We start from the raw sequence: 27,273 nt of genomic DNA, 5'->3' as shown, positions 1-27,273 counted from the left end.
TTAGTTTTGATTAGAGCAGGAGGATATGGTGTTTTGAGTCCTACATTTTTTATCCATCGTGGATCTATTTTTACAGCCTGAACAAAAACTGCACCAAACAAAGTTATTTTTGGTGGACGTTTGAGTTTTTTCTCTTAAACATCCTTGTATTATTTTATTCCGTACATTAGGTGCCCTTTTAAAAATAAAAGGTGGCTTATTTGGGATCAGGGGGCCAATGACCTCATCATTCTTTTATACTCTCCAGTTCGTCCTAATTACCTGCTTAATCTCCGAACATGAGGCTGAATACATAGTTTTGAATGCCCACTTAAATTTATCAGTGTTTTTCTCTCTGACTGTATTTTTTCCAACATTATTTTCACCAATTTCCCTTCTTTGTTCTTGTAGTACCTCCTTAGTTGGGCTGCACTCGCTGTCCAATTTGTGAGGTGTTTCAGTGGAGTGGATCCAAAAACAATAGTAAGAGAAATACTACTGCACACTCAGGGTTAACATGCAAGTAAAATTCTTTTATTGTGACATATCCTCCAAAGAATACATAGGTAGATAAGGAAGAATGCCTTCTTTTGTGACTCCAAATCTTGACGTTTTGGTCAGTTCAGACCTTGGTCACTTAAGTCACTAGTGAAAAAGGGAACAAAAATCCATTAGTTAGGAGCAACAACTTATATTACATAATAGACTGGCTAAATAGCAAATAGAATGAAAGCAGATATGTAATAAAGAGTAAGTGATATGGGTCAAAAGCCTATGTGGGAGTATCTAAAAGTGGCTATTAAGGTTAGAATAATAGTGGGAACCTGGGCTGAAATGTAATGTAATGTAAAGGTGTATGATGCACCAATGGTGTAAAGTGTAAGATGTATAGTGAAAGGGAGTAGTAGATGTCCTTACAAATAAAAGGAATGGGCCAAGAGCCCAAAAATAATAGAGGAAATATAATAACACTATTTCATGAGGAGTGATATTGGTGAGTGACAAGACACTGCCATGTGAAGTATGGCAGCCGATTGAGAGGACTTACCAGAAGAGAGTGAGAAGAGGGTATGGAGGACCCCCATTATACAGCGTGGATGCGCTGTGGGGGAGGCTGTAGGCGACTGTGAAGGATAGTGGCTGGCCACGGCGTCAAGTAGACGCAGTGCACCTGTGTAGCGTGCGAAGTCCCGCGAGACTACAGGCAAACAGTGGAATCGATTGAACGCGAGACCAAGCAAAGTCTTGCTGAGGGCCGTGCGGCCATATTGGTTATGGGAGAAAGAAAGGGGATAGGATATAGAGTGAAAGGAAGGAGAGAAAAAAGGTTGCTGTGGTGGATGTAGTGATTATGTGAGCGATGGGAGGTGTATGAGTGGCAGAAAGAGAAGAAAAGAGTGAGGAGAAGGAGCATCAGGAAAGGGGAAAAGAAAAGGAGGTAAAGAAGAAAGAAAAAAATGGGGAAGGAAAAGAAAAAAAAGAAGGAGAAGAAAGGAGGGTGAAAGGAGAAAAGAGAGAATAAAGAGAAAAAAAGGGGAAAAGGAAGGAACAAAAGGAAAAAAAGGGGGGGGGAAGGAGAGTGACATGGTAGTATATTGTGTGAGATCATGTGTGTGCAGAAAGTAGGGGAAAGAGAAGAGATGGAGAAATGGGGAAATTTGTGTCGGGTATGTGTATAACTAAAAAGAAAGAAAAGAAATAGAAAAAGGGGAAAGGAAGAAAAAAAAATGAAGAAAGGAGAAAGAAAAGGAAAATTTAGGATTACAATTACCGGTAATCACTTTTCCATGAGCCCATGACAGCACCCTTGAGAGACCGCCTCCATACAGGACAGGAAACAGGAACTTTCGTGGAGAGGTCTTAAGGAGGGGCACTGCCCCTATACCACCAGTTAATTGCAAGAACCATGACTGTATAGATTCCATTCAGAATTTTTTGTATCTTAGGAACTGATTTAAGTCTCCCAGGTTTATGATCATTCTGAATGCACCATCTGGCTTGGGTACAAGGAAAATGGACCAATAAAACCCCCTCCCTTTTTCTGAGTCTGGAACAGGAACTAGAACTTTTTTCTCTAAAAGGGAAAAAACTTCTTGTTTTAATGCTAGGTTTCTTGTAGAATTCTGCATAAGATTTGTAATTTTTAATCATTCCGGTGGGAGAGAGACAAACTCTAGACGGAAGCCGTCTTTTATAATACCAAGAATCCAGGGGCTTGACGAAATTTTTCCCCCATACCTGAAAAAACAAAGAGTCTTCCCCCCACGGGACAGAAACAGTCATTGTTGACTAGCCTTGGACCCTTAAGTGGACTGAGAATTAAACAGGAATCTCTTATCCTTCCTACTTCTATCCTCTTGTCAGAAATTCTGTCTTTTGTCTTTTTATTTTTCCGAAAAAACTGTTGTCTTTTGGGAGGTCTGGAGACAGGAAACCCTTTTTTGTTATCAGAAACCTTCTCTAGGTCATCCAAAACTGTTCCAATGAAAAAATCTCCCTGGCACGGAATAGAGCAGAGTTTATTCTTTGAACCCGTGTCACCAGACCATCCCTTAAGCCAAATAGCTCTCCTTGCCGAATTAGAGAGAGCCGCTGACCTTGCATTAAATTTTAATGCATCCGCAGAAGCATCCGTGATGAAGTCTACTGCTTTAAACGGGTTGTCCAGGTTATGGAAAAAAAAGATATAGCACTGTAAGGCTACATGCACACGACCGTTGTGTGTTTTGCGGTCGGCAAATCGCGTATCCGCAAAACACGGATGGCATCTGCGGCTCGGATGCGGACCAAAACAACGATTGTGTGCATGAGGCCTAAATGTGATGGTCAGCGATATATAACTAAGCTAAGCTTGTTTTAGGCAAAAAAAATATCTATTTCCTCATTTCCCTGGTTTTCTTCTGGCCCTTTGTTTACTCGCAATAAAAACAATCTCTGCCCCTCCCCATGCACTGCTAAGGGAGTGAATACAAGTACTGCCCTAAGTTACATGTCTGCCTGCTGGGAGACTCAGCAGCATGTTGTATGTGTAGAACTACAAGTCCTAGCTGTATAATGACACTGCTAAGGGAGTGAATACAAGTGCTGCCGAGTGACATGTCCGCCTGCTGGGAGACTCAGCAGCATGTTGTATGTGTAGAACTACAAGTCCTAGCTGTATAATGACACTGCTAAGGGAGTGAATGCACCGAGTGACATGTCTGCCTGCTGGGAGACTCAGCAGCATGTTGTATGTATAGAACTACAAGTCCTAGCTGTACAATGACACTGCTAATACACACAGGATCTTCCCCCTACCTGCAATGCTCTGCAGAACTTGTGTTTCAGCTCCTGTGCCCAGCATTTGTCTCCTCACTGCTTGCAGCTACACAGTAAACACTTCAGCCCTGAGTCTGTGCAGCTGAATGGGTTAAGAATCCTGGGAGAGAGCAATAAGCAGCAACCGACAGTGCAGGGGGGCGTGGCCAGCACAGTGACCTCAAGTGTACAAATCTCTCAGGCTTGTGCACGAACATTATCAGAGCAGGGATAGAAGCTGACATCACAGGTCATGTGACCCTCAGTGAAATCTGAGAAACCAGCCAATGGAGATAAAGTGAGTTAATTGGAAAGCTGTTACATTTGCCTAGTTAGGAACATAGAACAAAAAAAATAACTCCTGCGCCTGCGCCGTGTGCGTCTGTATTCAGCGCAGGCGCAGTGACTGTCTGAACGCTCCCTGCGCCGGCATTTCCACTGCGCCTGTGCCGTCTGTTCCTCGGAGCACTCTGACGTAATCGGCACAGGCGCAGTGGAGATGCCGGCGCAGGGAGTCAGAGAGTCACTGCGCCTGCGCTGAATACAGACGCACACGGCGCAGGAGCGAGAATTCGGCAAATGAATGAGATGGAGGCTGGCAATCTAAAGGAGATGGGCGGGCTTGACGGACGAGCGGGGTGGAATACAGGGTGAGTAGACGGAGCCTCTAGGTGCTGAAAAGAGGCCCCCATAGCACCTAGAGGCTCATTTGCATAGCAATAAAAGTTGGTTTTCTAGTGTAACGGCTGCACACAAAGGAATTACAATAGCATGGTTAGGTAGAGCAGACACTAGCAGATCGCTAGTGTCTGACAGCTAATTGGGTCCAAATGAGGTGGTAGAAACCCTTTAAAACATGTTATGTAGGTGACAGACTCCCTTTAAACATTTGTATTTAATCAGAAACCTCAGATTTAACAATATCCTTAACACTCTGAAGCAGAGATGGGGATTCCTCTTCTACAACTTTATCGACACAATGCTGACATAATAACCTTTTCTTGCATACAGCACTCTCTTTCCCTCTGGTCTTTGTGGTAGCTTTCCTAGGGCCCTCTTTGACAGTCTACAAAAATAAGAGAACAAGCCCGGATTAGAACCTGAAAAATAAAAGTTGGTGGTTGACCCCCCTTACCCCACCAGGAGTACCGGTCTGGCGTCATGACCCTTCTAGACATCTGCGCACTGACAACTCTCATCCTCCATTATAGCAGACAGGGATAGAGCGTCTTCCATAGAGATCCACTGATGCTTCTAGGCTGGCTGGGCTCCTTCTGACTGCACACAGAGGGAATTTAAATAACCCAGGTCGAGTCCCTGCCGGTGCTCCCATGTGGCCTCAGTAGAAGTCACTCCCCCACTTCCGGAAATGCTCACCACGTGTGTTCCAAATACAGGATGTGCGCCGCGCAACTTCCGGTTCGCTCACATGTCATGCGAACAAAATTCTCCCCCCGCCTCTGTAAGTTGCCCAGGCAGGGAGGCAGGTGGAGAAAGGCCCCGGACCTCCTGAACACCGTCAGGAGGATCCAGCGTGTCAGCGTCACCTCCCGGTAATGCTGGGACTGCCCGGGAACACCGGCCCGATGTTACAGCCAGGACCCACCAGGTAACCCCTATTAAAAATGTTTTCAGGAGCTCATGCAGCCTAAATCCTGCTCTCCACGAAATATCATCCTTTCCATAGGACAGGAAACAGGAACTGGTGGTATTGGGGCAGTGCCCCTCCTTAAGAGCTCTCCACGTAAGTTCCAGTTTCCTGTCCTGGATGGAGGCGGTCTTTCAAGCGTGCTGTCATGGGCGTAAAGGGAAAATGAAGATAAAAAGAAAATAGAATGGAAATTAAAATAAAAAAATAAAAATATCCAATACGGCAGCACGGCCCTCAGTGAGACTTTGCTTGGTCTCGCGTTCAATCTATTCCACTGCATACAATCCCACACAGCAGCCCCCCCAGTATATAATCTCACACAGCCCCTCTCCCCAGCATACAATCACACACAGCAGCCCCCCCCCCCAGTATTTAATCACCCACAGCAGCCCCCCAGTATATAATCTCACACAGCCTCCCCCCCAGCATACAGGCCCACACAGCAGCCACCCCAGTATATAATCTCACACAGCCGCCCCCCCCCAGTATATAATCCTACACAGCAGCCCCCCAGTATATAATCAGTAGAGTGCGGGGGTGGGGGTGTTGTCCCGGGCGCAAAATTCCAGGGGGCGCTAGCAGGGCCGCACCGCCAATTAGGCAAAGTGAGGCGATGGCCCCAGGCGGCGCGGCCCTGGTGACAAGTGGGGGGCGGTGGCAGGGCACAAGGAGATGAGTGCTTCCATTGTGGAAGCACTCCTCTCCATAGCCATATGTATCGCCGTCCTCAGGACAGCGATACAGATAGATGTGCTGCAGCGGGGCAGGGGAGGGAGAGGCATCTTCCTTTCCCTGTTCCTCTGATAGGCTGCAGGCACTAGGCCTGCAGCCTATCAGAGGCCAGTGCAGGCGGCAATGAGCCGTACAGTGCGGGACACAGGCCGGAAGAGGCCTGCATCGCATCGCTGCCAGCCTGATGGAGGTAAGTATAAGTGTTTATTTTTTTATATGGTACTACTTACTGGCACATGATTGGGGGGCATCTATAGGGGCACTTGTTATTGGCACATAATTGGGGGCCATCTATGGGGGCACTTGTTACAGGCACATGATTGGGTGGCATCTATATGGAACTTGTTACTGGCACATGATTGGGGGGCATTTATGGGGGCACTTGTTACTGACATGATTGGGAGGCATCTATGGGGGCACTTGTTATTGGCACATAATTTGGGGGCATCTATGGGGGTACTTGTTACTGGCACATGATTGGGGGCATCTATGGGGTCACTTGTTACTGGCACATTATTGGGGGGTATCTATGGGAGCACATCTTACTGGCACATTATTGGGGGCACTTCGTACTGGCACATTATTGGGTGGCACTATGGGGACATCTATGGGGGTACTTCTTAATGGCACATTATTGTGGGTACTATAGGGGCATCTACTGAGGCCACAAAGAAGGGGTATTTTATATGGGGGAAGGGGGAGAGGAACACTATGGGGGCTTCTACTGAGGTTATAAAGAAGGGACATTTTTTATGGGGGGCTCTGTATAGGGGCATTTTATACTGGGGCACATTATGGTGGGTACTATGGGGAAGGGGAGAGAGGAGTACTATGGGCTCATCTATGGGGGCCACGAAGAAGGGGTATTTTATACTTGCAAATTATAGGGGACACTGAGGGCATCTACTGGGGCACTATATATGGGGCATTTTATACTGGTACATTATGGGGGCACTAGGAAGAAGGGGGGAATTTACTGGGGCCACTATATAGGGGTATTTTATACTGACACATTATGGGGGCACTATGGGGACATTAGCTCAACTGGGGGCATTTAAAAGGGGGTATTTTTTGCACTTGCACATTATAAGGACAATTATTACTACTGGGGGGGGGGGGGCATTATGATGAGCTTTACTACAAACCAGATTCCCAAAAAGTTGGGACACTAAACAAATTGTGAATAAAAACTGAATGCAATAATGTGGAGATGGCAAATGTCAATATTTTATTTGTAATAGAACGTAGATGACAGATCAAACGTTTAATCCGAGTAAATGTATCATTTTAAAGGAAAAATACGTTGATTCAAATTTTCACTGTGTCAACAAATCCCCAAAAAGTTGGGACAAGTAGCAATAAGAGGATGGAAAAAGCAAATTTGAGCATAACGAAGAGCTGGAAGACCAATTAATACTAATTAGGTCAATTGGCAACATGATTGGGTAAGAGAGCTTCTCAGAGTGGCAGTGTCTCTCAGAAGCCAAGATGGGAGGAGGATCACCAATTCCCACAATGTTGTGCAGAAAGATAGTGGAGCAATATCAGAAATGCGTTACCCAGCGAAAAATTGCAAAGACTTTGCATCTATCATCATCAACTGTGCATAACATCATCCGAAGATTCAGAGAATCTGGAACAATCTCTGTGCGTAAGGGTCAAGGCTGTAAAACCATACTGGATGTCCGTGATCTCCGGGCCCTTAAACGACACTGCACCACAAACAGGAATGCTACTGTAAAGGAAATCACAGAATGGGCTCAGGAATACTTCCAGAAACCATTGTCAGTGAACAGAATCCACCGTGCCATCCGCCGTTGCCAGCTGAAACTCTACAGTGCAAAGAAGAAGCCATTTCTAAGCAAGATCCACAAGCTCAGGCGTTTTCACTGGGCCAGGGATCATTTAGAATGGAGTGTGGCAAAATGGAAGACTGTTCTGTGGTCAGACGAGTCACGATTCGAAGTTCTTTTTGGAAATCTGGGACGCCATGTCATCCGGACCAAAGAGGACAAGGACAACCCAAGTTGTTATCGACGCTCAGTTCAGAAGCCTGCATCTCTGATGGTATGGGGTTGCATGAGTGCGTGTGGCATGGGCAGCTTGCATGTCTGGAAAGGCACCATCAATGCAGAAAAATATATTCAGGTTCTAGAACAACATATGCTCCCATCCAGACGTCATCTCTTTCAGGGAAGACCCTGCATTTTTCAACAATATAATGCCAGACCACATTCTGCATCAATCACAACATCATGGCTGCGTAGGAGAAGGATCCGGGTACTGAAATGGCCAGTCTGCAGTCCAGATCTTTCACCTATAGAGAACATTTGGCGCATCATAAAGAGGAAGGTGCAACAAAGAAGGCCCAAGACGATTGAACAGTTAGAGGCCTGTATTAGACAAGAATGGGAGAGCATTCCTATTTCTAAACTTGAGAAACTGGTCTCCTCGGTCCCCAGACATCTGTTGAGTGTTGTAAGAAGAAGGGGAGATGCCACACAGTGGTGAAAATGGCCTTGTCCCAACTTTTTGGGGATTTGTTGACACCATGAAATTCTGATTCAACATATTTTTCCCTTAAAATTGTAAATTTTCTCAGTTTAAACTTTTGTTCTGTGATTTATGTTCTATTCAGAATAAAATATTAGAAGTTGGCACCTCCAGATCATTGCATTAAGTTTTTATTCACGATTTGTATAGTGTCCCAACTTTTTTGAAATCCGGTTTGTACTACTGGGGGTCTATGTGGAACAGGATTGCTAGTATGGGCACTATTGGAGCATTATTATTTCTGGGGTACAGTGGGGATATGTTGGGGGCACTGTAGGAGCACTATTACTACCATGTGTGCTCTAGCAGAGAATTATTCCTATTGGTGGGACTTTTGGGAGCACTATTACTATGGCACAGTATCAGCTTACCGCAATTATTTTTGGGGGACGTTATGTTTACACTATTAGTGTCAGGGGCACTATTTGCTAGGCGCAGTTATTTTAGGGCACTGTGTGCCAATAATTATTGAAGGGCACTATCTCCATGGTACTACTATTATCAGGGGGTTTATCTGTTTCTGCAGTATAGTATTGGGGACCACAGCAGCACAGTATTGGAGTCGTAGGATGATGTGTCCAGAAGATGGGAGGATGATGGAAAAGTAGTAAATTAAGATTTTGTTTGATCAATAAAAGATGGTCAGTCAGAAGAGGCAGTGATGCCTCCCTGAATACTGCTCAAGGAATACAACAAGAGAAAAATATGGGGGGCAGTATACTCAATAAAACTTCACTTTTAATATTGTATAGGAGATAAAAAAACGGCCCCTACTAACGTACTACGAGTAAGACGTGTATGCCCTTGACCTATTGAGGTGGCGGGGCAAATACGGTTACAATACAAACAAAAATATATACGATGGACTGGAAAAATACATAAGTGGAAAAACCAGTAAGACCGTGTTGGTATGTGTAACCTACTGGCCCTACTGCCTCCCTACTTGTCCTGGTCCACCGTATAAGGTTTTTCCAAAGGACGGGGTCCAAAAAAGCCCCGCAAGGGGTGGCCCAGACTGGAACTCTGTTCCTGTGTAACAAGCCCTGGTGAGGCCCTAACACAAATTCCCGTCCAATAGAACAATACACATATATAAAAAAAATTAGAGATATTGACCCACAAAAAAACACAAATAATGGGGGTTTTGAAGTATACTCGACGCGTTTCTTCAATGGATGCCCCAGAATTCTTCAGGGGACACGGGGCAAAGGTGATGTTATCCCTCCAGACTGGTTGACCAAAGATTTAGAAGCTAGCCTGTGCATTAACTGCAGTCAGTATGTGGCTGAGTCTAGGGGTAACCGCAAAAAAAATGAACAAACATAAATAAGTAAAGTAGCTTGAATGAACCTCCATCAGTCTTCCCCTGTGGGCAGTAGAAGGAAATCACTTACTTGCTAAAATAGCTGCGGTCAGCGTATGGCTGTAAGTCCACCTCCAAGCAGGACCCTGGGTGATGGTGTCTGCAGTGGTGGGGTGACCGTCAGCAAGTGGGGCAGGATTGCCCCTTTATAAAGGGCCATGTAGGACGCCTCCTAATCGGCTTACACTTGCCGGTAAGACGCCTATTGATGACGTCATGGGAGGTGTCTAACTATCGCGGTCATGTGATCGGAAGAACCGAAGTCACATGGCCGCGCATGCGCTCTAAACCTCTGCCCCATGCGTTTCATGAGGCTAGAGGTGGAACGCATGGCTGTATTTCCGCATCACATGACCGCCGATGTCAGAGACGATCGCGTCATGACGGCGGCCCTGTGCGCAAGGATGCCCCAGACAACTGAAGTGGCCAGACACCCGGTCTGAGTGCTTGACGGTTTAGTGCAGCTTCATTTTGGGGCAGAATTTAGGTCATGCAGAACCGCTCCTCCGGTCTGCATGACCATATAACTGGGTCGCCCCCTATTAAGGGTATAATAATTAGGAGGATTTGACTCCAGTAAAGCTTCAGAGATAAGCTGGAGAGAGGGTACATAAAGAGGGAGCACACAGCTTGGCTCATTGGTTTGGTGGAACCATAACCCCCTTATCCCTCTCATATTTCTCATGAGACATGGCAGTGTGTGCCTATTATCCCACAAAAGACCAAAAATAAACAGGGGTTAAATGACAGAGACTCCATTCCTAGGGCTTAGGCAGAAAACCTAGAGATTATAAGAAGCAGCTGTAATTTAGTTGCTCATTGAGGCCGTGAGGGGCAACATTCTCTTTGTAGAATGTGTCTATTCCAATCCCCCCCCCCCCCCGTATGGGTTTGAAAACACGCTCAATGGCCATAAAGCTGATGGCCGAAGGGCGTCCATCATGTGACAGCTGTACATGGCGCGCTATGGGGGTATCCCTGTTGTTTCGGATGTCACCGTAGTGTTCTCCCATACGCTTGCGCAGTTCCCTAAAAGTTTTGCCAAAATAACGTAGCCCGCAAATACACGTTATCAGGTAAATCACACCTGCCGTGCGGCAGTTGATGAAACCTCTCACATGGTAAACAGTGTTGTTTGGTTCTCCAGTGAAGGTCTTACCCTGTGACAGGCAGCCACAGAAGCTGGCTTCACTGGGGGTACAAAATGGCTGTGCACCAACCTGTCCCTTAGGTTATTCCCTCTCCTGAAGGTGAGGGAAACAGAGGGACTGAGAACCTCAGTCAGGTCTGGGTCCATCAACAAGGTGTCCCAATGCCGTGCCAAGATCTTCTTTACTTGGGAAGATGCAGCATCGAAGTGCCTATTACCCGGACAGTACCTTGAGATTCACACACCCTGCTAGTCGTGGGGTGGAGTAACTCTGTTCGAGTGCGTATTTTAGTTTTCTTGTAGGCCAGTCTGAGGGTCTTGTCCGGATACGCCCTTTCCTGAAACCTAGCCCTCAGGTCTCTAGCCTGGTGCTTGAAATCACTGAGTTCTGAGCAGTTATGTTTTAATCTCAGGTACTGTCCGGTTGGAATCCCTCTCTTAAGAGGGACAGGATGGCAGCTGTCCCACCTAAGGAGGGAGTTGGTAGAAGTAGGCTTCCGGTAAATAGAGGTGCTCAGGCCACCCTTGTCATCCCTACAGATAACCACATCCAAGAAAGGCAGGCGATCTTTAACAATTACGGAGGTAAATCTTAAATTGAAGCTATTCACATTCAATTCTGAAATTAGTCTATCGAAATCGCTCTCTGGCCCGCTCCATAACAGAAAGATATCGTCGATGTAGCGTGACCAGAGAGCAATGTATTCGATAAACCAAGGTGATGGTTCCCCAAACACCACAGACTCCTCCCACCAGCCCAGGAGCAAGTTGGCATACGAAGGGGCACAAGAACTGCCCATGGCAGTGCCCCTGAGCTGGTGGTATATGCGACCGTCAAATAAGAAAAAATTACTTGACAGTATGAAGTTCTTTGAAGTTAATTCAGCTTCTCCTGGATGAAGAAAAGGTGATTCTGGGTCAGGCGGAAAGCAGTTTTAGTGAACAGATTGAGATTGCAAAGAAGTTTCAGTTGGAACCTGAATTCTCTGCTAAAGAGGTGCAGCTACAAAATACGGTGGAACGGTATCAGTATCAACTTAAAGACCATAAGCACAAACAATTTAGCAGAGACTTTCAGGATTTTCGTGACAATAAGGTGTACCAATTCTTAACAAATCCGCCTGTTACCCAGAACACCGACCTCTCCTCCACGGACACGGAAGTTTCTGACATGGAGAAAGAGAGGTACCCTAAGAACAGGGGGCGGGGACGAGGATCGCATAGATCAAGGGGACCAGGTAATCGCCCCAGACAGAATCCACAAAATCCCCCTCAAAACCCACCTATATCCGTGCTAGGCTCCCCTTTTTTAGACCAAGGGACACACTATCCCCTCAGGAACCGGAACGCCCAGCTATAGGCACTCCCTTGGATAAACGGGTTATAAACCTCTCCTCTCGGGCACTCTCACCAATCGAACTTAAATTGCTGGGATGTGGACCTTCCTTTGTTCCAACAAATACGTTTGACATTTTCCGGTGGACAAGGGATCTTCACCTCTTCGCTCGCAGACTTACGTGGCATAAGTTCCACAAACTTAAGGAAAAAATGGAAAGTCGAGAAATGGGCGTTCCTGTCGATATTTTGAAGGACGTCCATCTTCTCTTTAACCTGGATCAACTACCACCCAATGCTGAGGGGTTAGGTCCCTTCACGTCCCTTAAGAATAAAAGTATTAGAATGCCCCCTATGGGAGATGTATCATGTGTAGATGTGTTACTACAACACACTACCTCGGACTTGGCCCACATACACCCTGTTCCACCCAGGTTAAACTGCAGTAGGGAAGAGAGGATGGCTATTGTGAGTCTTGAAAGTGACAAAAACATCATAATCAAACCATCAGATAAGGGAGGCAATGTCGTCGTGATGGACATGCCGGCATACAGAGGAATGTGTCTCTCCGTCCTGGAAGATGAGACTGGTTATGAAATACTCCCCAATAACCCTACCAGCAGTCTGCAAGGGACTTTGAGACACATTCTAGAAAAAGCTAAAAAAGACCTCTCTATTAGTGGTATGGAATATGAGTTCCTATACCCACTCCATCCGGTAACAGCTACCTTCTACTGTCTGCCCAAAGTTCACAAGGGGACCACCCCAGTTAAGGGACGACCAATCGTCTCCGGAGTTGGGAGCCTGTCACAGAACTGCAGGATCTATGTGGATAAGGTGTTGTGTCCCTTTGTGTCGGCTCTACCGTCCTACGTGCGGGACACAGGCGATCTGCTAGGTAAATTGGAGGATATTTGCATTGAGCCACACTGGTTCCTGGCCTCCATTGATGTGGAGGCCCTATATTCCTCCATTCCACAGGAACGAGGACTGGAGGCTACCAGCCACTACCTTAAGACCAGAGGGCAGCAATTTTCGTTGCGCAACACGTTTACCCTCGAGCTTTTAAACTTCATACTGTCAAGTAATTTTTTCTTATTTGACGGTCGCATATACCACCAGCTCAGGGGCACTGCCATGGGCAGTTCTTGTGCCCCTTCGTATGCGAACTTGCGCCTGGGCTGGTGGGAGGAGTCTGTGGTGTTTGGGGAACCAACACCTTGGTTTATCGACTACATCGCTCTCTGGTCACGCTACATCGACGATATCTTTCTGTTATGGAGCGGGCCAGAGAGCGATTTCGATAGACTAATTTCAGAATTGAATGTGAACAGCTTTAATTTAAGATTTACCTCCGTAATTGTTAAAGATCGCCTGCCTTTCTTGGATGTGGTTATCTGTAGGGATGACAAGGGTGGCCTGAGCACCTCTATTTACCGGAAGCCTACTTCTACCAACTCCCTCCTTAGGTGGGACAGCTGCCATCCTGTCCCTCTTAAGAGAGGGATTCCAACCGGCAGTACCTGAGATTAAAACGTAACTGCTCAGAACTCAGTGATTTCAAGCACCAGGCTAGAGACCTGAGGGCTAGGTTTCAGGAAAGGGGGTATCCGGACAGGACCCTCAGACTGGCCTACGAGAAAACTAAAATACGCACTCGAACAGAGTTACTCCACCCCACGACTAGCAGGGTGTGTGAATCTCAAGGTACTGTCCGGGTAATAGGCACTTTCGATGCTGCAGCTTCCCAAGTAAAGAAGATCTTGGCACGGCATTGGGACACCTTGTTGATGGACCCAGACCTGACTGAGGTTCTCAGTCCCTCTGTTTCCCTCACCTTCAGGAGAGGGAATAACCTAAGGAACAGGCTGGTGCACAGCCATTTTGTACCCCCAGTGAAGCCACGGACGTGGCTGAATACACCTGTGACGGGGTGCCACAGATGTGGACATTGCAGCTTCTGTGGCTGCCTGTCACAGGGTAAAACCTTCACTGGAGAACCAAACAACACTGTTTACCATGTGAGAGGTTTCATCAACTGCCGCACGGCAGGTGTGATTTACCTGATAACGTGTATTTGCGGGCTATGTTATATTGGCAAAACTTTTAGGGAACTGCGCAAGCGTATGGGGGAACACTACGGTGACATCCGAAACAACAGGGATACCCCCATAGAGCGCCATGTACAGCTGTCACATGATGGACGCCCTTCGGCCATCAGCTTTATGGCCATTGAGCGTGTTTTCAAACCCATACGGGGGGGCGGCGATTGGAATAGACACATTCTACAAAGAGAATGTTGGTGGACGTTCACCCTAAACACAGTCGCCCCTCACGGCCTCAATGAGCAACTAAATTACAGCTGCTTCTTATGATCGCTAGGTTTTCTGCCTAAGCCCTAGGATTGGAGTCTCTGTCATTTAACCCCTGTTTATTTTTGGCCTTTTGTGGGGTAATAGGCACACACTGCCATGTCTCATGAGAAAATATGAGAGGGATAAGGGGGTTATGGTTCCACCAAACCAATGAGCCAAGCTGTGTGCTCCTTCTTTATGTACCCTCTCTCCAGCTTATCTCTGAAGCTTTACTGGAGTCAAATCCTCCTAATTATTATACCCTTAATAGGGGGCGACCCAGTTATATGGTCATGCAGACCGGAGGAGCGGTTCTGCATGACCTAAATTCTGCCCCAAAATGAAGCTGCACTAAACCGTCAAGCACTCAGACCAGGTGTCTGGCCACTTCAGTTGTCTGGGGCATCCTTGCGCACAGGGCCGCCGTCATGACGCGATCGTCTCTGACATCTGTGGTCATGTGATGCGGAAATACAGCCGTGCGTTCCACCTCTAGCCTCATGAAACGCATTGGGCAGAGGTCTAGAGCGCATGTGCAGTCATGTGACTTTGGTTGTTCCGATCACATGACCATGTTGTATAGACGCCTCCAATGACATCATTATTAGGCGTCCAATCAGCAATTGCAAGGCGGTTAGGAGGCGTCCCACATGGCCCTATATAAGGGGGCAATCCTGCCTTATTTGTTGCCGGTCACCCCACCACTGCAGACACCACCACCCTGGGTCCTGCTTGGAGGTGGACTTGGAGCCATACGCTGACCACAGTGACGTAGCAAGTAAGTGATTTCCATCCACCTCCCACATGGGAGGATTGATGGAGGTTTATTTAAAGTTACTTTACTTATTTCTGTCTATTCTTTGTGGTTACCCCTAGACTCAGCCACATACTGACTGCAGCTAATGCGCAGGCTATCTCCTAAACCTTTGGTTAACCAGCCTGGAGGGATAACCAATATCTTTGCCCGGTGTCCCCTGATGAATCCTGGGGCATCCACTGAAGAAACGCGTCAGGGCACTTGAGTATACCCTTAAAGGGCCCTTTATTTGCGGGTTTTTGGGGTTTATATCTCAATTTTTTTTAATATATGTGTATTATTCTATTGGACGGGAATTTGTGTTAGAGCCTCACCAGGGCTTGTTACACAGGAACAGAGTTCCAGTCTGGGCCACCCCTTGCGGGGCTTTTTTGGACCCCGTCCTTTGGAAAAACCTTATAGGGTGGACCAGGACAAGTAGGGAGGCAGTAGGGCCAGTGGGTTACACATACCAACACCGTCTTACTGGTTTTTCCACTTATGTATTTGTCCATCGTATATATTTTTGTTTGTATTGCAACTGTATTTGCTCCGCCACCTCAATAGGTCAAGGGCATACACGTCTTACTCGTCGTACGTTAGTAGGGGCCGTTTTTTATCTCCTATACGATATTAAAAGTGAAGTTTTATTGAATATACTGCCCCCCATATTTTTCCCCTAAGATTTTGTTTGTCAAACTGCAGAGTCGAGAAATAGCTGAAAAATGGTGGTCTGGTCTGAAGGTCTAAAGGAGACAAGGAGGAAAGAGATGTATCTGGCGCTGTATTACCCTGTATGTAGGGGTGGATGCAGGGATTAGTAGTACAGTACTATCTGCACATTGTAAAAAAAAAAAGAAAAAGTAATCTGCAAAATACTATATATTTGTGTCAGAAGTTGTGCTTTTTGAATTTTTAGAATAATAATAGACATTTTATTTGATACTTTTGTGCTGATTCTTGTTTTTTTTCCTCTATATTAGTAGACACTATAGTCACCAGAACCACAAAAGCTAAACGTAGTAGTTCTGGTGTCTATAGCATGTCTCTGCAAGTTTTTTAATGTAAACACTGCCTTTTCAGAAGAAAAGACATTATTTACATTACTGCCAAAGAACACCTCTAGTGGCCACTCATCATTATTAAAGTTAACTACTCTACAAGGTGTGTGGCACCTGAGGGGTTAACTGCTGTGGATTGCAGCGCCCTGTCATAGAGGTCAGGTGCCGGCTTTGTGATTCTGCCGCTACTACACAATTCTACAATATATTTGTATTAAAAGGTTACTTATCTTCATTGGTGGCGCAGTGCGCCCCCCACCCTTCCCCCAGTATTAAAGTGATTGGTGGCAGTGTCCACAGGGTCCCCTCCCCTCCTCTTCATTCATTGGTGGTGCAGTGGCAGCTTCTGATCAGAGCCCCAGCAGTGTAATCCTGGGGCTCCGATCAGTTACCATGGCAGCCAGGACGCTACTGAAGCCCTGGCTGCCATGGTAAGCTCCCTGCTGTTGTGTGCACAGAGCACAGGGCAGCAGGGAGAGTGTGAAGTCCTATTCACCCTAATAGAGCTCCATTAGGGTGAATAGGACAAGGGATTAAAAGATCCCAAGTTCTAGCCCCTAAGGGGGGAAATAGTTATTAAATAAAAAAAAACACAGTGCGACACAGTGAGTTTTTTTGTCTGGGAAAACAGCCATTTTCCTCCTAGCATGTGCTGCTGGGCTAATTTACAGCCAGGTGAGGTAAAATACCGGATCGGATTTTAAGTGCCGGTCAGTGTTTTGGCAGCAGCTGGCTGTCCCTAAATAGGCAGCTGGGTTCAGAAGCCAGGTGTGAATAAAACACTGAACTGTTTGATCCAAAGAACTTGTTGCCTCTATAATGCGTCTGCTAATCCTGTCTACCAGAGCGGTACCCCACAATTGGTGGAGGATGCGGGTTTGAGCAGTGAGGCTGGCGTGAACGCAGATTTTTGGGGTTTCTACATTTTTCAGGCACGGTTGTATGTAATACATTAAACCAGCTCTATTACAACCAGTGCCCCACGACAAAATGGAGGCTGTTGTGAAGGCCCTTATGGAGGCAAATCTGCACCAGTGAGAGACAAACCTGCGTCAATGCAAGGCTAATAAGCAGCAGCAGGAGACTAAACAGTTGCTGCTACAACACGTGATGGCTTTGCAGACAGCAGGAGCAACCCAGAGTGTCCACAATGCCCGGAAAGCAGTCCGTGCCGTGATTCCTAAGATGACCCACGTAGACGACATCAAAGCCTACCTGGCGATGTATGAGATAGTGGCCATCAGGGAAAAGCTACCTGTGGGCTGAGGTCGTCGCTACGTTCCTGGCAGCCGATTCCCAGTGCGTGTATTTCGACTTGCCGGATGATCAAGGGGTCAACTACCAGAAAGTCAAGGGTGAAATTCTGGCAAGACTGGGGGTGAATGTGTTGGTCCAGGCCCAGCGGGTGCATCAGTGGGGGTTCAGTGTCAGGAGCCTGGCCATGTAAGGGCTGACTGTCCCCTTCGGTTTGAGCCCATGGACACTAACTATGGCTACCGTCAGTCGCTTTATACTAGGAGGCTGTGTGCAACAGGTACCCCAGAGTCTCTAGATCATTTGTGCCAGGTGGAAGTGAGAGAAACTCTGGCGGAAGCTCTGCTGGACTGTAGGAGTCTGGTGACCGTAGTAAGGTCTACCCTGGTGTGGTCCCATGAGTATACTGGCCGGAAAGTCAGGGTGATGTGCATCCACGGAGACATTACCCCACTGCGCTGATGTGTCTCTAACTACGGTGGACGGTAGATGGACCCACAATATGGCTATTGCCACAAATCTACATTATAAACTCTTAAGAGGGAGAGACTTCCTGGCACTGTGGCCTGCTATGAGTGACTGATACCCATGAGACAGGGGTAACCCTAGCAGAGTGGTCCTGCTCAGGGGGGAGACCAGAACCCTGGGAACCTGAGACCAAAGAGACAGCGGTAGGGGTGACCACCACTTCGGTGGAAGAGGGGGAGACAACCCTGCTAAGTGTGATGGTGGGAGACTTGGAGACAGCCCCACGTGAGCCCCGAGAACGTGTTGGTGAGCTAGATCTAATGCAACCCCAATATATAATCTCACACAGCCGCCACCCCAGCATACAATCCCACACAGCAGCCACCCCAGCATACAATCCCAAACAGCAGCCCCTCCTAGCATTTAATCCCACACAGCCGCACCCCCCCATCGGCATACAATCCCACACAGCCCCCCCTCCAGCATACAATCCCACACAGAAGCCCCCCTCCATACAATCCCACACAGCCCCCCTCCCCAGCATGCAATCCCACACAGCACCCCCCTCAAGCATACAATCCCATACAGCCCCCCTCCCCAGCATGCAATCCCACACAGTAGTCCCCAGTATATAATCTCACACAGCAGCCCCCCCAGCATACAATCCCACACAGCACCCCCCTCAAGCATACAATCTCACACAGCCCCCCTCCCCAGCATGGAATCCCACACAGCGGTCCCCCCCAGTATATAATCTCACACATAGGCCCAGTACCAAAGTCTGCCAGAGGGCATCAACACATCTTAGTCATTCTAGACTACGCCACTCGGTACCCGGAGGCGGTGCCACTGCGACATAACTCTGCTAAACTTTTAGCTAAGGAATTAATGGAGATGTTTTCCCTGTGTAGGACTACCCTAAAGAGTCTCTGACCGACCAAGGAACCCCTTTTATGTCCAAGGTGATGAGGGAACTCTGTAAGTTGCTGCACATAAAACAGCTACGGATGTCTGTTTACCATCCGCAAATGGACGGTCTGGTAGAAAGGTTTAACCAAACATTAAAAAATATGTTGAAAAGGATGGTGGCTAAAAATGGGAAGCACTGGGACCTCCTTCTGCTCTCTCTCATGTTCGCAGAGCGAGAGGTACCTCAGGCCTCTACTGGGTTCTCGCCCTTCGAACTGCTATATGGCAGACACCCTTGCGGTCTCTTGCACGTGGCCAAAGAGGTGTGGAAACAACAACCCACTCCACATAAAAGTGTCATTGAGTACGCTACCCAGATACAAGATTAACTAGAGACAGTGTTGTCTCTTGTTAGGGAGAATATGGAGGCAGCTCAGCAAGGCCAGAGTCGGGTCTATAATCGGCAGGCTCGGGTCCGGATATTTAACCTGGGTGATCGGGTTTTGGTTCAGGTGCCGACCGTGGATAGTAAGTTCCTGGCTAGGTGGCAGGGCCCTATGAGGTACTCGAGAAAATTGGAGATGTAAACTACAAGGTACACCAGCCAGGTCGGCGAAAGCCAGAGCAGGTTTACCATGTGAATTTACTCAAACCGTGGAAAGATAGGGAAACCGATAAAGACAGCCCGCGGCTGGGTTTTCTAGGAGAAGAGGTACCGGTCCCTGTCTGATGCAAGAGAGGCAGCTGCCACAGTAAAAATTTCTGACAGCCTCTCCTCTAAATAGACTCAGGAGGCCAGCGAGTTCGTTAGTCGGAACACGGATGTGTTCTCGGACCTCCCTGGACGTACTTCCACAATACAACATGACATTGTCACGGAACCTCAGGCAAAAGTCTGATTAAAACCATACTTGGTATCCTAGGCTCGGCCACAAGCCATATCGGAGGAGGTGCAGCTAAACGTCATTGAGGAGTCAAAAAGTGAGTGGGCCAGTCCTATAGTATTGATACCCAACCCGGATGGGACGTTGCGGTTTTGTAACGACTTTCGAAAACTTAACAAGGTTTCCAAATTCGATGGGTATCCCATGCCCCGGGTGGATGAGCTCATCGAGAGGTTAGGACCAGCCCGGTATTTTCTGTTTTAAACCTTACGAAAGGGTACTGGCAGGTGCCCTTAACGGAGGCTGCCAAAGAGAAAACTGCCTTCATCACGCCTGAGGGGCTGTATCAATATAAGGTCTTATTTGGTCTGCATGGCGCCCCCGCCACTTTTCAGCGACTAATGCACATCGTGCTTCGTCCACATCGTCAGTACGCTTCGACTTACCTGGATGAAATTGTCATCCACAGTACCGAATGGGAAAGTCACCTACCAAAAGTGCAGGTTGTAGTGGACTCCCTTCGGAAAGCTGGCCTAACCGCTAACCCAAACAAAATGTGCAATAGGGTTAGAGGAGACTAAGTACCTGGGGTATGTCATTGGGCACAGAGTCATCAAACCCCAAGTGAACAAAATAGAGGCGATACGGAATTGGCCCCGACCTGTCACCACTAGACAAATAAAGTAATTCCTGGGAATGGTGGGCTATTACATGAGGTGTGTTCCCCACTTTACTACTCTAGCTGCACCCTTGAAAGGACTCTTGAAGGGACACAAGTCAATGATGGTTCGCTGGGATGATCGGGCGGAAGAGACTTTCTCCGCTTTAAAGTCGGCCCTGTGTGGGTCCATTGTTTTTGGTGACGTCCGACTTCAAAAGGGAGTTTATAGTACAGACCGATGCCTCTGAAGTAGGCCTCGGTGCTGTACTGACTCAGAAAGTTAACGGGGAAGAGCATCCTGTTGTCTTCCACAGCCATAAACTCACCCCAGCCAAGACCCGGTTTAGTATAGTGGAGAGAAAGTGCCTGGCTATCAAGTGGGCACTAGAATCTCTCCGCTATAATTTTTTGGGGGAGAAAATTCTTCCTGGTGACTGACCACTCCTCTCTCAAATGGATGAGCCAGGCCAAGGACAGAAATGCCCGGGTCACCCGATGGTTTCTCTCCCTACAAAACTTTAGGTTTCGGTGGAACACAGGGCAGGCCGGTTACAGGGAAATGCAGATACCCTGTCCCGGGTACAGTCTGGCGTGCGTTCACCCCCTCAGGGTTGAACAAAGGGGGGGGGGGGGGGGGGGTATGTGACACAGTGAGAGGTTTTGTCTCGCAAAACAGGTATTTTCCTCCCAGCATGTGCTGCTAGGCTGATTTACAGCCAGGCACTTAAAATTCGGTCCGGGTTTTGGCAGTACCTGGCTGTCCTTAAATAGGCAGCTGGGCTCAGAAGCCATATCTCTGTGTTGGGATCTGGGAACCTTGTGTCTGAATGAAGGTTTGCTACCTGTTTGGAGCGAAAGTTGGTGCTGCTATGGTCAAGGACTCTCTTTGAGACAGAATTGCTGCATGGTGTGAATTACCACCAACACCGCAAGGTGACTTTTTGTTTGATTATGCTTGTTTTGTCAGTTGCCTAAAGTGTGAATAAAACACTGAACTGTTTGATCCAAAGAACTTGTTGTTGCCTCTATATTGCGTCCGCTAATCCTGTCTACCAGAGCGAAACCCCACAAAAGTTTAAAAAACACCCACCAAAATATTAAGTAAAAAAAAATCACCCCCTTTCCCAAATTTACATATAAAATATATAAACAATAAATAAATAAACATATTACATATTGCCATGCCCAAAAAAGTGTGAACTATTAAAATATAAAAAAAATCTCCTATGCGGTGAACGCCGTAACAGAAAAAAATTAAATAAAAACCACACGATTCGCCATTTCTTAGTCACCTTGTCCCCCCCAAAAATAGGATCGGACTGTTCGATTAGGAGACGGACGGTACATTAAATGCGCAATACACGCTTTTTTGGTTTTATTTTTTTCGCGTGGTATCGAATGGTATCAAGTATCGCAATACTTTTTTATGGTATCGAAATCGAATCCAAATTTTGGTATCGCAACAACTAGGGGTGCACCGAAATGAAAATTCTGGTCCGAAACCGAAACCGAAAATTCAGGATGCCCTTGACCGAAACCGAAACTGCCTTTTTGCCCAAATACTTTTTTTAAGTAAAAAAAAAAGGAAAGTGAATTAAAATATAAAGTTAAACAGATACATAGATATTATACACACAATGCCACCCAAAGTGGTTATTTTAAAAAAAATGTCACTCTCCCCCTCCCTCCTTTGTCACTCTCTTCACCCCCCCCCTCCCTCCCTTGTCACTCTCATTTCCCCCCCTCCCTTGTCACTCTTATTCTACTCCCCCCCCTTGTCACTCTCATTCTACCCCCCCTTGTCACTCTCATTCTACCCCCTCCCTTGTCACTCTCATTCTACTCCCCCCTCCCTTGTCACTCTCATTCTACCCCCCCTCCCTTGTCACTCTCATTCTACCCCCCCTCCCTTGTCACTCTCATTTTACACCCCCCCTGTCACTCTCATTTTACACCCCCCCTGTCACTCTCATTTTACACCCCCCCTGTCACTCTCATTTTACACCCCCCCTTGTCACTCTCATTTTACACCCCCCCTCCCCCTCCCTTGTCACTCTCATTCTACCCCCTCCCTTGTCACTCTCATTCTACCCCCCCTTGTCACTCTCATTCTACTCCCCCCCTCCCTTGTCACTCTCATTCTACCCCCCCCCTCCCTTGTCACTCTCATTTTACACCCCCCCCTGTCACTCTCATTTTACACCCCCCCCTGTCACTCTCATTTTACACCCCCCCCCCTTGTCACTCTCATTTTACACCCCCCCCTCCCCCTCCCTTGTCAGCTCTAGTGTAGCCTGTGTAGCGTGGCCGAGCTCTGTTCGGTCCGCGGTACAGGAGCATTTGTTTCTTGTACCCGGCCGGACCGAAAGGAAGTGCACACTAAGGCCCCATGCACACGGTCGTGTGCGGGCCGTGGAACCGCGGCCTGGATCCCTCCTGAGAGCAGGAGCGCACGGCGTCACTGGTTGCTATGACGCCGTGCGCTCCCTGCTGCCGCCGCAATACAGTAATACACTGGTATGATCTATACCAGTGTATTACTGTACTGTGCCGGCAGCAGGGAGCGCACGGCGTCATAGCAACCAGTGACACCGTGCGCTCCTGCTCTCAGGAGGGATCCAGGCCGCGGTTCCACGGCCCGCACACGTGAGCACTTCCTGTTAGTCCGGCCGGGTACAGGAAACAAAAGCTCCTGTACCGCGGAATGAACAGAGCTCGGCCACGCTACACTAACAGCAGTAGCACAGAGCAGACACAGCAGGCTGCGCAGCACTGAGCCGGAGATTCTTGGCAAGCGTTTAGGAGGCACAGCATGAGGGGCGCCGCCGGCCGAACGTATATAGCCCATATTTTCTGCCAATATGGATTAGGCCCATTTTCGGCCGCCGGAATTTCGGTGCACCCCTAGCAACAACCCTAAATCCCACACAGCAGCCACCCCAATATATAATCTCACACAGTAGCCACCCCAGTATATAATGTCATACAGCCCCCTTCCTCAGCATGCAATCCCACACAGCAGTCCCCCCAGTATATAATCTCACACAATCCCCCAGTATATAATCTCACACAGCAGTTCCCCCTAGTATATAATCCCACACAGCAGTCCCCCCAGTATATAATCTCACACAGCATCCCCCTAGTATATAATTTCACAGCCACCCCAGCATACAATCCCACACAGCAGCCCCCTAGTATATAATCTCACAGCCCCCCAGCATACAATCCCACACAGCAGCCCCCTAGTATATAATCTCACATCCCCCCCAGCATACAATCCCACACAGCTGCCCCCCAGTATATAATCTCACACAACAGCCTCCCAGTATATTAATCTCACACAGAATCCCCTGCTGCATACAATTCTCAGCCCCTCCCTAGTATTTACATCCTCCTCTCAGTGGTACAGACACAGCTGAGCAGCCATCCCTGACCGCCTACTCTGCAAACAGTCGGCCACTAGTGCCTGTGGTAGCAGAGCGCACCGGCTGCCGACCCACCTGACCACGTGACATCGTGACGTCAGGAGGTCCTTACGGAGTATAGTATTTTGCCTTTGCCATTGTATCCGGGAGCCTAGTTTACCGAAAAAGAAAGTAAAGACAGGGGGCGCTGTGCCTGCAAAAGTACATGGCACGCGTCTATGTGCACGGGAGAAGAAGGAAAACAAGGAAATGGTGGAGGGAGAGCTGCCTAGTGATTACACGCTAGCCCCGGCGTCCGCCTGGGGGGCAGCGCATTGATGGGTTAAACACGGTTTGGCAGAGGAGGATGGATTACGAGTTTAAGAGCAAGCTGTCTGCCGAGCGGGAGCGGGTGGAGGACCTCTTTGAATATGAAGGTTGCAAAGTGGGTCGTGGTACCTACGGGCATGTTTACAAAGCCAAGAGGAAAGATGGGTAAGTGGCACGGGTGGGGGGTGTTAGGGCGGCGTGTGCCCGCTGCCTCAGTGTATACCTGTCTGTGCCATGCTCTTTGTATGGAGAGGGCGGCTGCTGTCAGGTTATTGATGGGGATGTTGTGCTGTACTTGTGTGTTCCACCCTCCTCTGCACACGCCCGGGTTGCTGAACTTGTGTTGGGGGAGGGGGGAGACCAAGCTACAAATGTTTATGTTGGGGTAAGCCAGCCTTGTGCCCGCCTCCTTGAAATGCCAGCACAGCTCAGCGGTGTGACAGCAGCCAGTCAGCTCCTTCCAATGTAGTGTTGTTATGGCCTGTGAGATGGAAGCTGGGCCATCGTACAGTCTCCACACACGTATGGCTCGGCTTGCTACATATATTTAGAGAACACAGAGGGGGGGAATCGCACTATAGCAACAGAAATGACAGAATTTTAGGCTATGTTCACATCGCCGCCATGAACTTATGTCAACGAAAATTACAAAATTGGCGGGTCTGGCACATAACTGAAACCAGCGGCGCCCAATGAACCCCACTGGCTATAAGGGGGCCATCAGGCATTTTCCCGGAGGTGTCTGCCAGCAGCCTTCTCCTCTCGCATGTGTGCGGAAAAGTCTCAGACATCTTTGACGGTCAAAGCTGCTTCCTAATGACATGCACTGACCCAATAACATGTTAGGTTGTGAACTCCACCTGCATATGTCGCCCCATGACATCCACAGGTGGGGGGCGTGCACCATCAGACTTGCAGCTTAGAGAGCCCCCCCTTTCCTTCAACATATGTACGTGATTTTGTGGCCCTATTCCCCTAAACTGAAGATTTTTACAGGCAATGTATGAAATCAGGCGTTCTACAGAAGTATTCAGGCAAAGTATGAAATGCTTATTTCTTATATTTCCTTGGCATTCTATATAATGCCTAAAGACAAACTGATAAGGTATAAATACTCCCTTCCAAGAGGTCGAGGTCATTGTCAGGCAAACCATGAAAGTATAAAATACTCCCTTCCAGAGGTTATCAGGCAGATCGGCAAAGTATAAAAATACTCCCTTCCAGAGGTCGTCATTGGGAAAACAGGCAAAGTATAAAATACTCCCTTCCAGAGGTTGTCATTGGGCAAACAGGCAAAGTATAAAATACTCCCTTCCAGAGGTTGTCATTGGGCAAACAGGCAAAGTATAAAATACTCCCTTCCAGAGGTTTTCATTGGGCAAACAGGCAAAGTATAAGACTACTTTCACACTAGCGTTTGAGTTCCGTCATAGAGGCTCAATACCGGAAAAAAACACTTCATTTTTTTCCCCATTCATTGTCATTAGGGACAGAACTGAACAGAACGGAGTGCTCCATAATGCATTCTGTTCCGTTTAGTTGCGTTTCCAGATCGGAGAGCAAACCGCAACATATTGTAGTTTGCTTTCCGTCCTGGGATGCGGAGCAAAACGGATCCGACATGACGCCCAATGCAAGTCAATGGGGACGGATGTGTTTTCTCTGCCACAATAGAAAACTGATCCTATTGACTTTCAATGATGTTCATGACGGATACGTCTTGGCTATGTTAAAGATAATACAACCGGATCCGTTCATAACAGATGCAGACGGATCCAGCAAAAACACTAGTGTGAAAGTAGCCTAAAAATACTCCCTTCCAGAGGTCATCATCAGGCAAACAGGAAAAGTATAATATACTCCCTTTCAGAGGTTATCAGGCAAACCAGCAAAGTATAAAATACAAACCGGATTCCAAAAAAGTTGGGACACTAAACAAATTGTGAATAAAAACTGAATGCAATGATGTGGAGATGGCAAATGTCAATATTTTATTTGTAATAGAACGTAGATGACAGATCAAACGTTTAATCCGAGTAAATGTATCATTTTAAAGGAAAAATACGTTGATTCAAATTTTCACGGTGTCAACAAATCCCCAAAAAGTTGGGACAAGTAGCAATAAGAGGATGGAAAAAGTAAATTTGAGCATAACGAAGAGCTGGAAGACCAATTAACACTAATTAGGTCAATTGGCAACATGATTGGGTATAAAAAGAGCTTCTCAGAGTGGCAGTGTCTCTCAGAAGCCAAGATGGGTAGAGGATCACCAATTCCCACAATGTTGTGCAGAAAGATAGTGGAGCAATATCAGAAAGGTGTTACCCAGCGGAAAATTTGCATCTATCATCATCAACTGTGCATAACATCATCCGAAGATTCAGAGAATCTGGAACAATCTCTGTGCGTAAGGGTCAAGGCCGTAAAACCATACTGGATGCCCGTGATCTCCGGGCCCTTAAACGACACTGCACCACAAACAGGAATGCTACTGTAAAGGAAATCACAGAGTGGGCTCAGGAATACTTCCAGAAACCATTGTCAGTGAACACAATCCACCGTGCCATCCACCATTGCCAGCTGAAACTCTACAGTGCAAAGAAGAAGCCATTTCTAAGCAAGATCCACAAGCTCAGGCGTTTTCACTGGGCCAGGGATCATTTAAAATGTAGTGTGGCAAAATGGAAGACTGTTCTGTGGTCAGACGAGTCACGATTCGAAGTTCTTTTTGGAAATCTGGGACGCCATGTCATCCGGACCAAAGAGGACAAGGACAACCCAAGTTGTTATCGACGCTCAGTTCAGAAGCCTGCATCTCTGATGGTATGGGGTTGCATGAGTGCGTGTGGCATGGGCAGCTTGCATGTCTGGAAAGGCACCATCAATGCAGAAAAATATATTCAGGTTCTAGAACAACATATGCTCCCATCCAGACGTCATCTCTTTCAGGGAAGACCCTGCATTTTTCAACAAGATAATGCCAGACCACATTCTGCATCAATCACAACATCATGGCTGCGTAGGAGAAGGATCCGGGTACTGAAATGGCCAGTCTGCAGTCCAGATCTTTAACCTATAGAGAACATTTGGCG

General features: G+C 47.5%; 1 protein-coding gene and 1 long non-coding RNA gene across 4 annotated transcripts in view; one reads left to right on the top strand and one right to left on the bottom strand.

Annotated features, from left to right (window-relative positions):
• Positions 1–294: 294 nt before the first annotated feature.
• Positions 295–24,838, bottom strand: LOC122933662. The gene is made up of 3 exons (XR_006388527.1): positions 24,405–24,838; positions 4,272–4,342; positions 295–624 (listed from the first exon to the last, which is right to left on the bottom strand). It is a non-coding gene; the product is annotated as an uncharacterized LOC122933662 (long non-coding RNA).
• The window catches only part of CDK19 (cyclin dependent kinase 19), a 198,230-nt gene continuing 194,861 nt past the window's right edge, over positions 23,905–27,273 (top strand). Inside the window, exon 1 of one of the 3 annotated variants that reach the window (XM_044288595.1) lies at positions 23,905–24,346. In XM_044288595.1, the coding sequence (XP_044144530.1) occupies positions 24,219–24,346 (128 nt within the window). In that variant the 5' untranslated portion in view covers positions 23,905–24,218. The remainder of the gene's footprint in view (positions 24,347–27,273) is intronic. The other 2 variants (XM_044288594.1, XM_044288593.1) reach the window with 2 other exon arrangements.

This window comes from Bufo gargarizans, chromosome 4, assembly GCF_014858855.1.
Source record: "Bufo gargarizans isolate SCDJY-AF-19 chromosome 4, ASM1485885v1, whole genome shotgun sequence".
Taxonomy (NCBI): domain Eukaryota; kingdom Metazoa; phylum Chordata; class Amphibia; order Anura; family Bufonidae; genus Bufo; species Bufo gargarizans.
The sequence above is the reverse complement of the archived record's forward strand: the minus strand, read 5'-3'. Positions and strand labels throughout refer to the sequence as shown.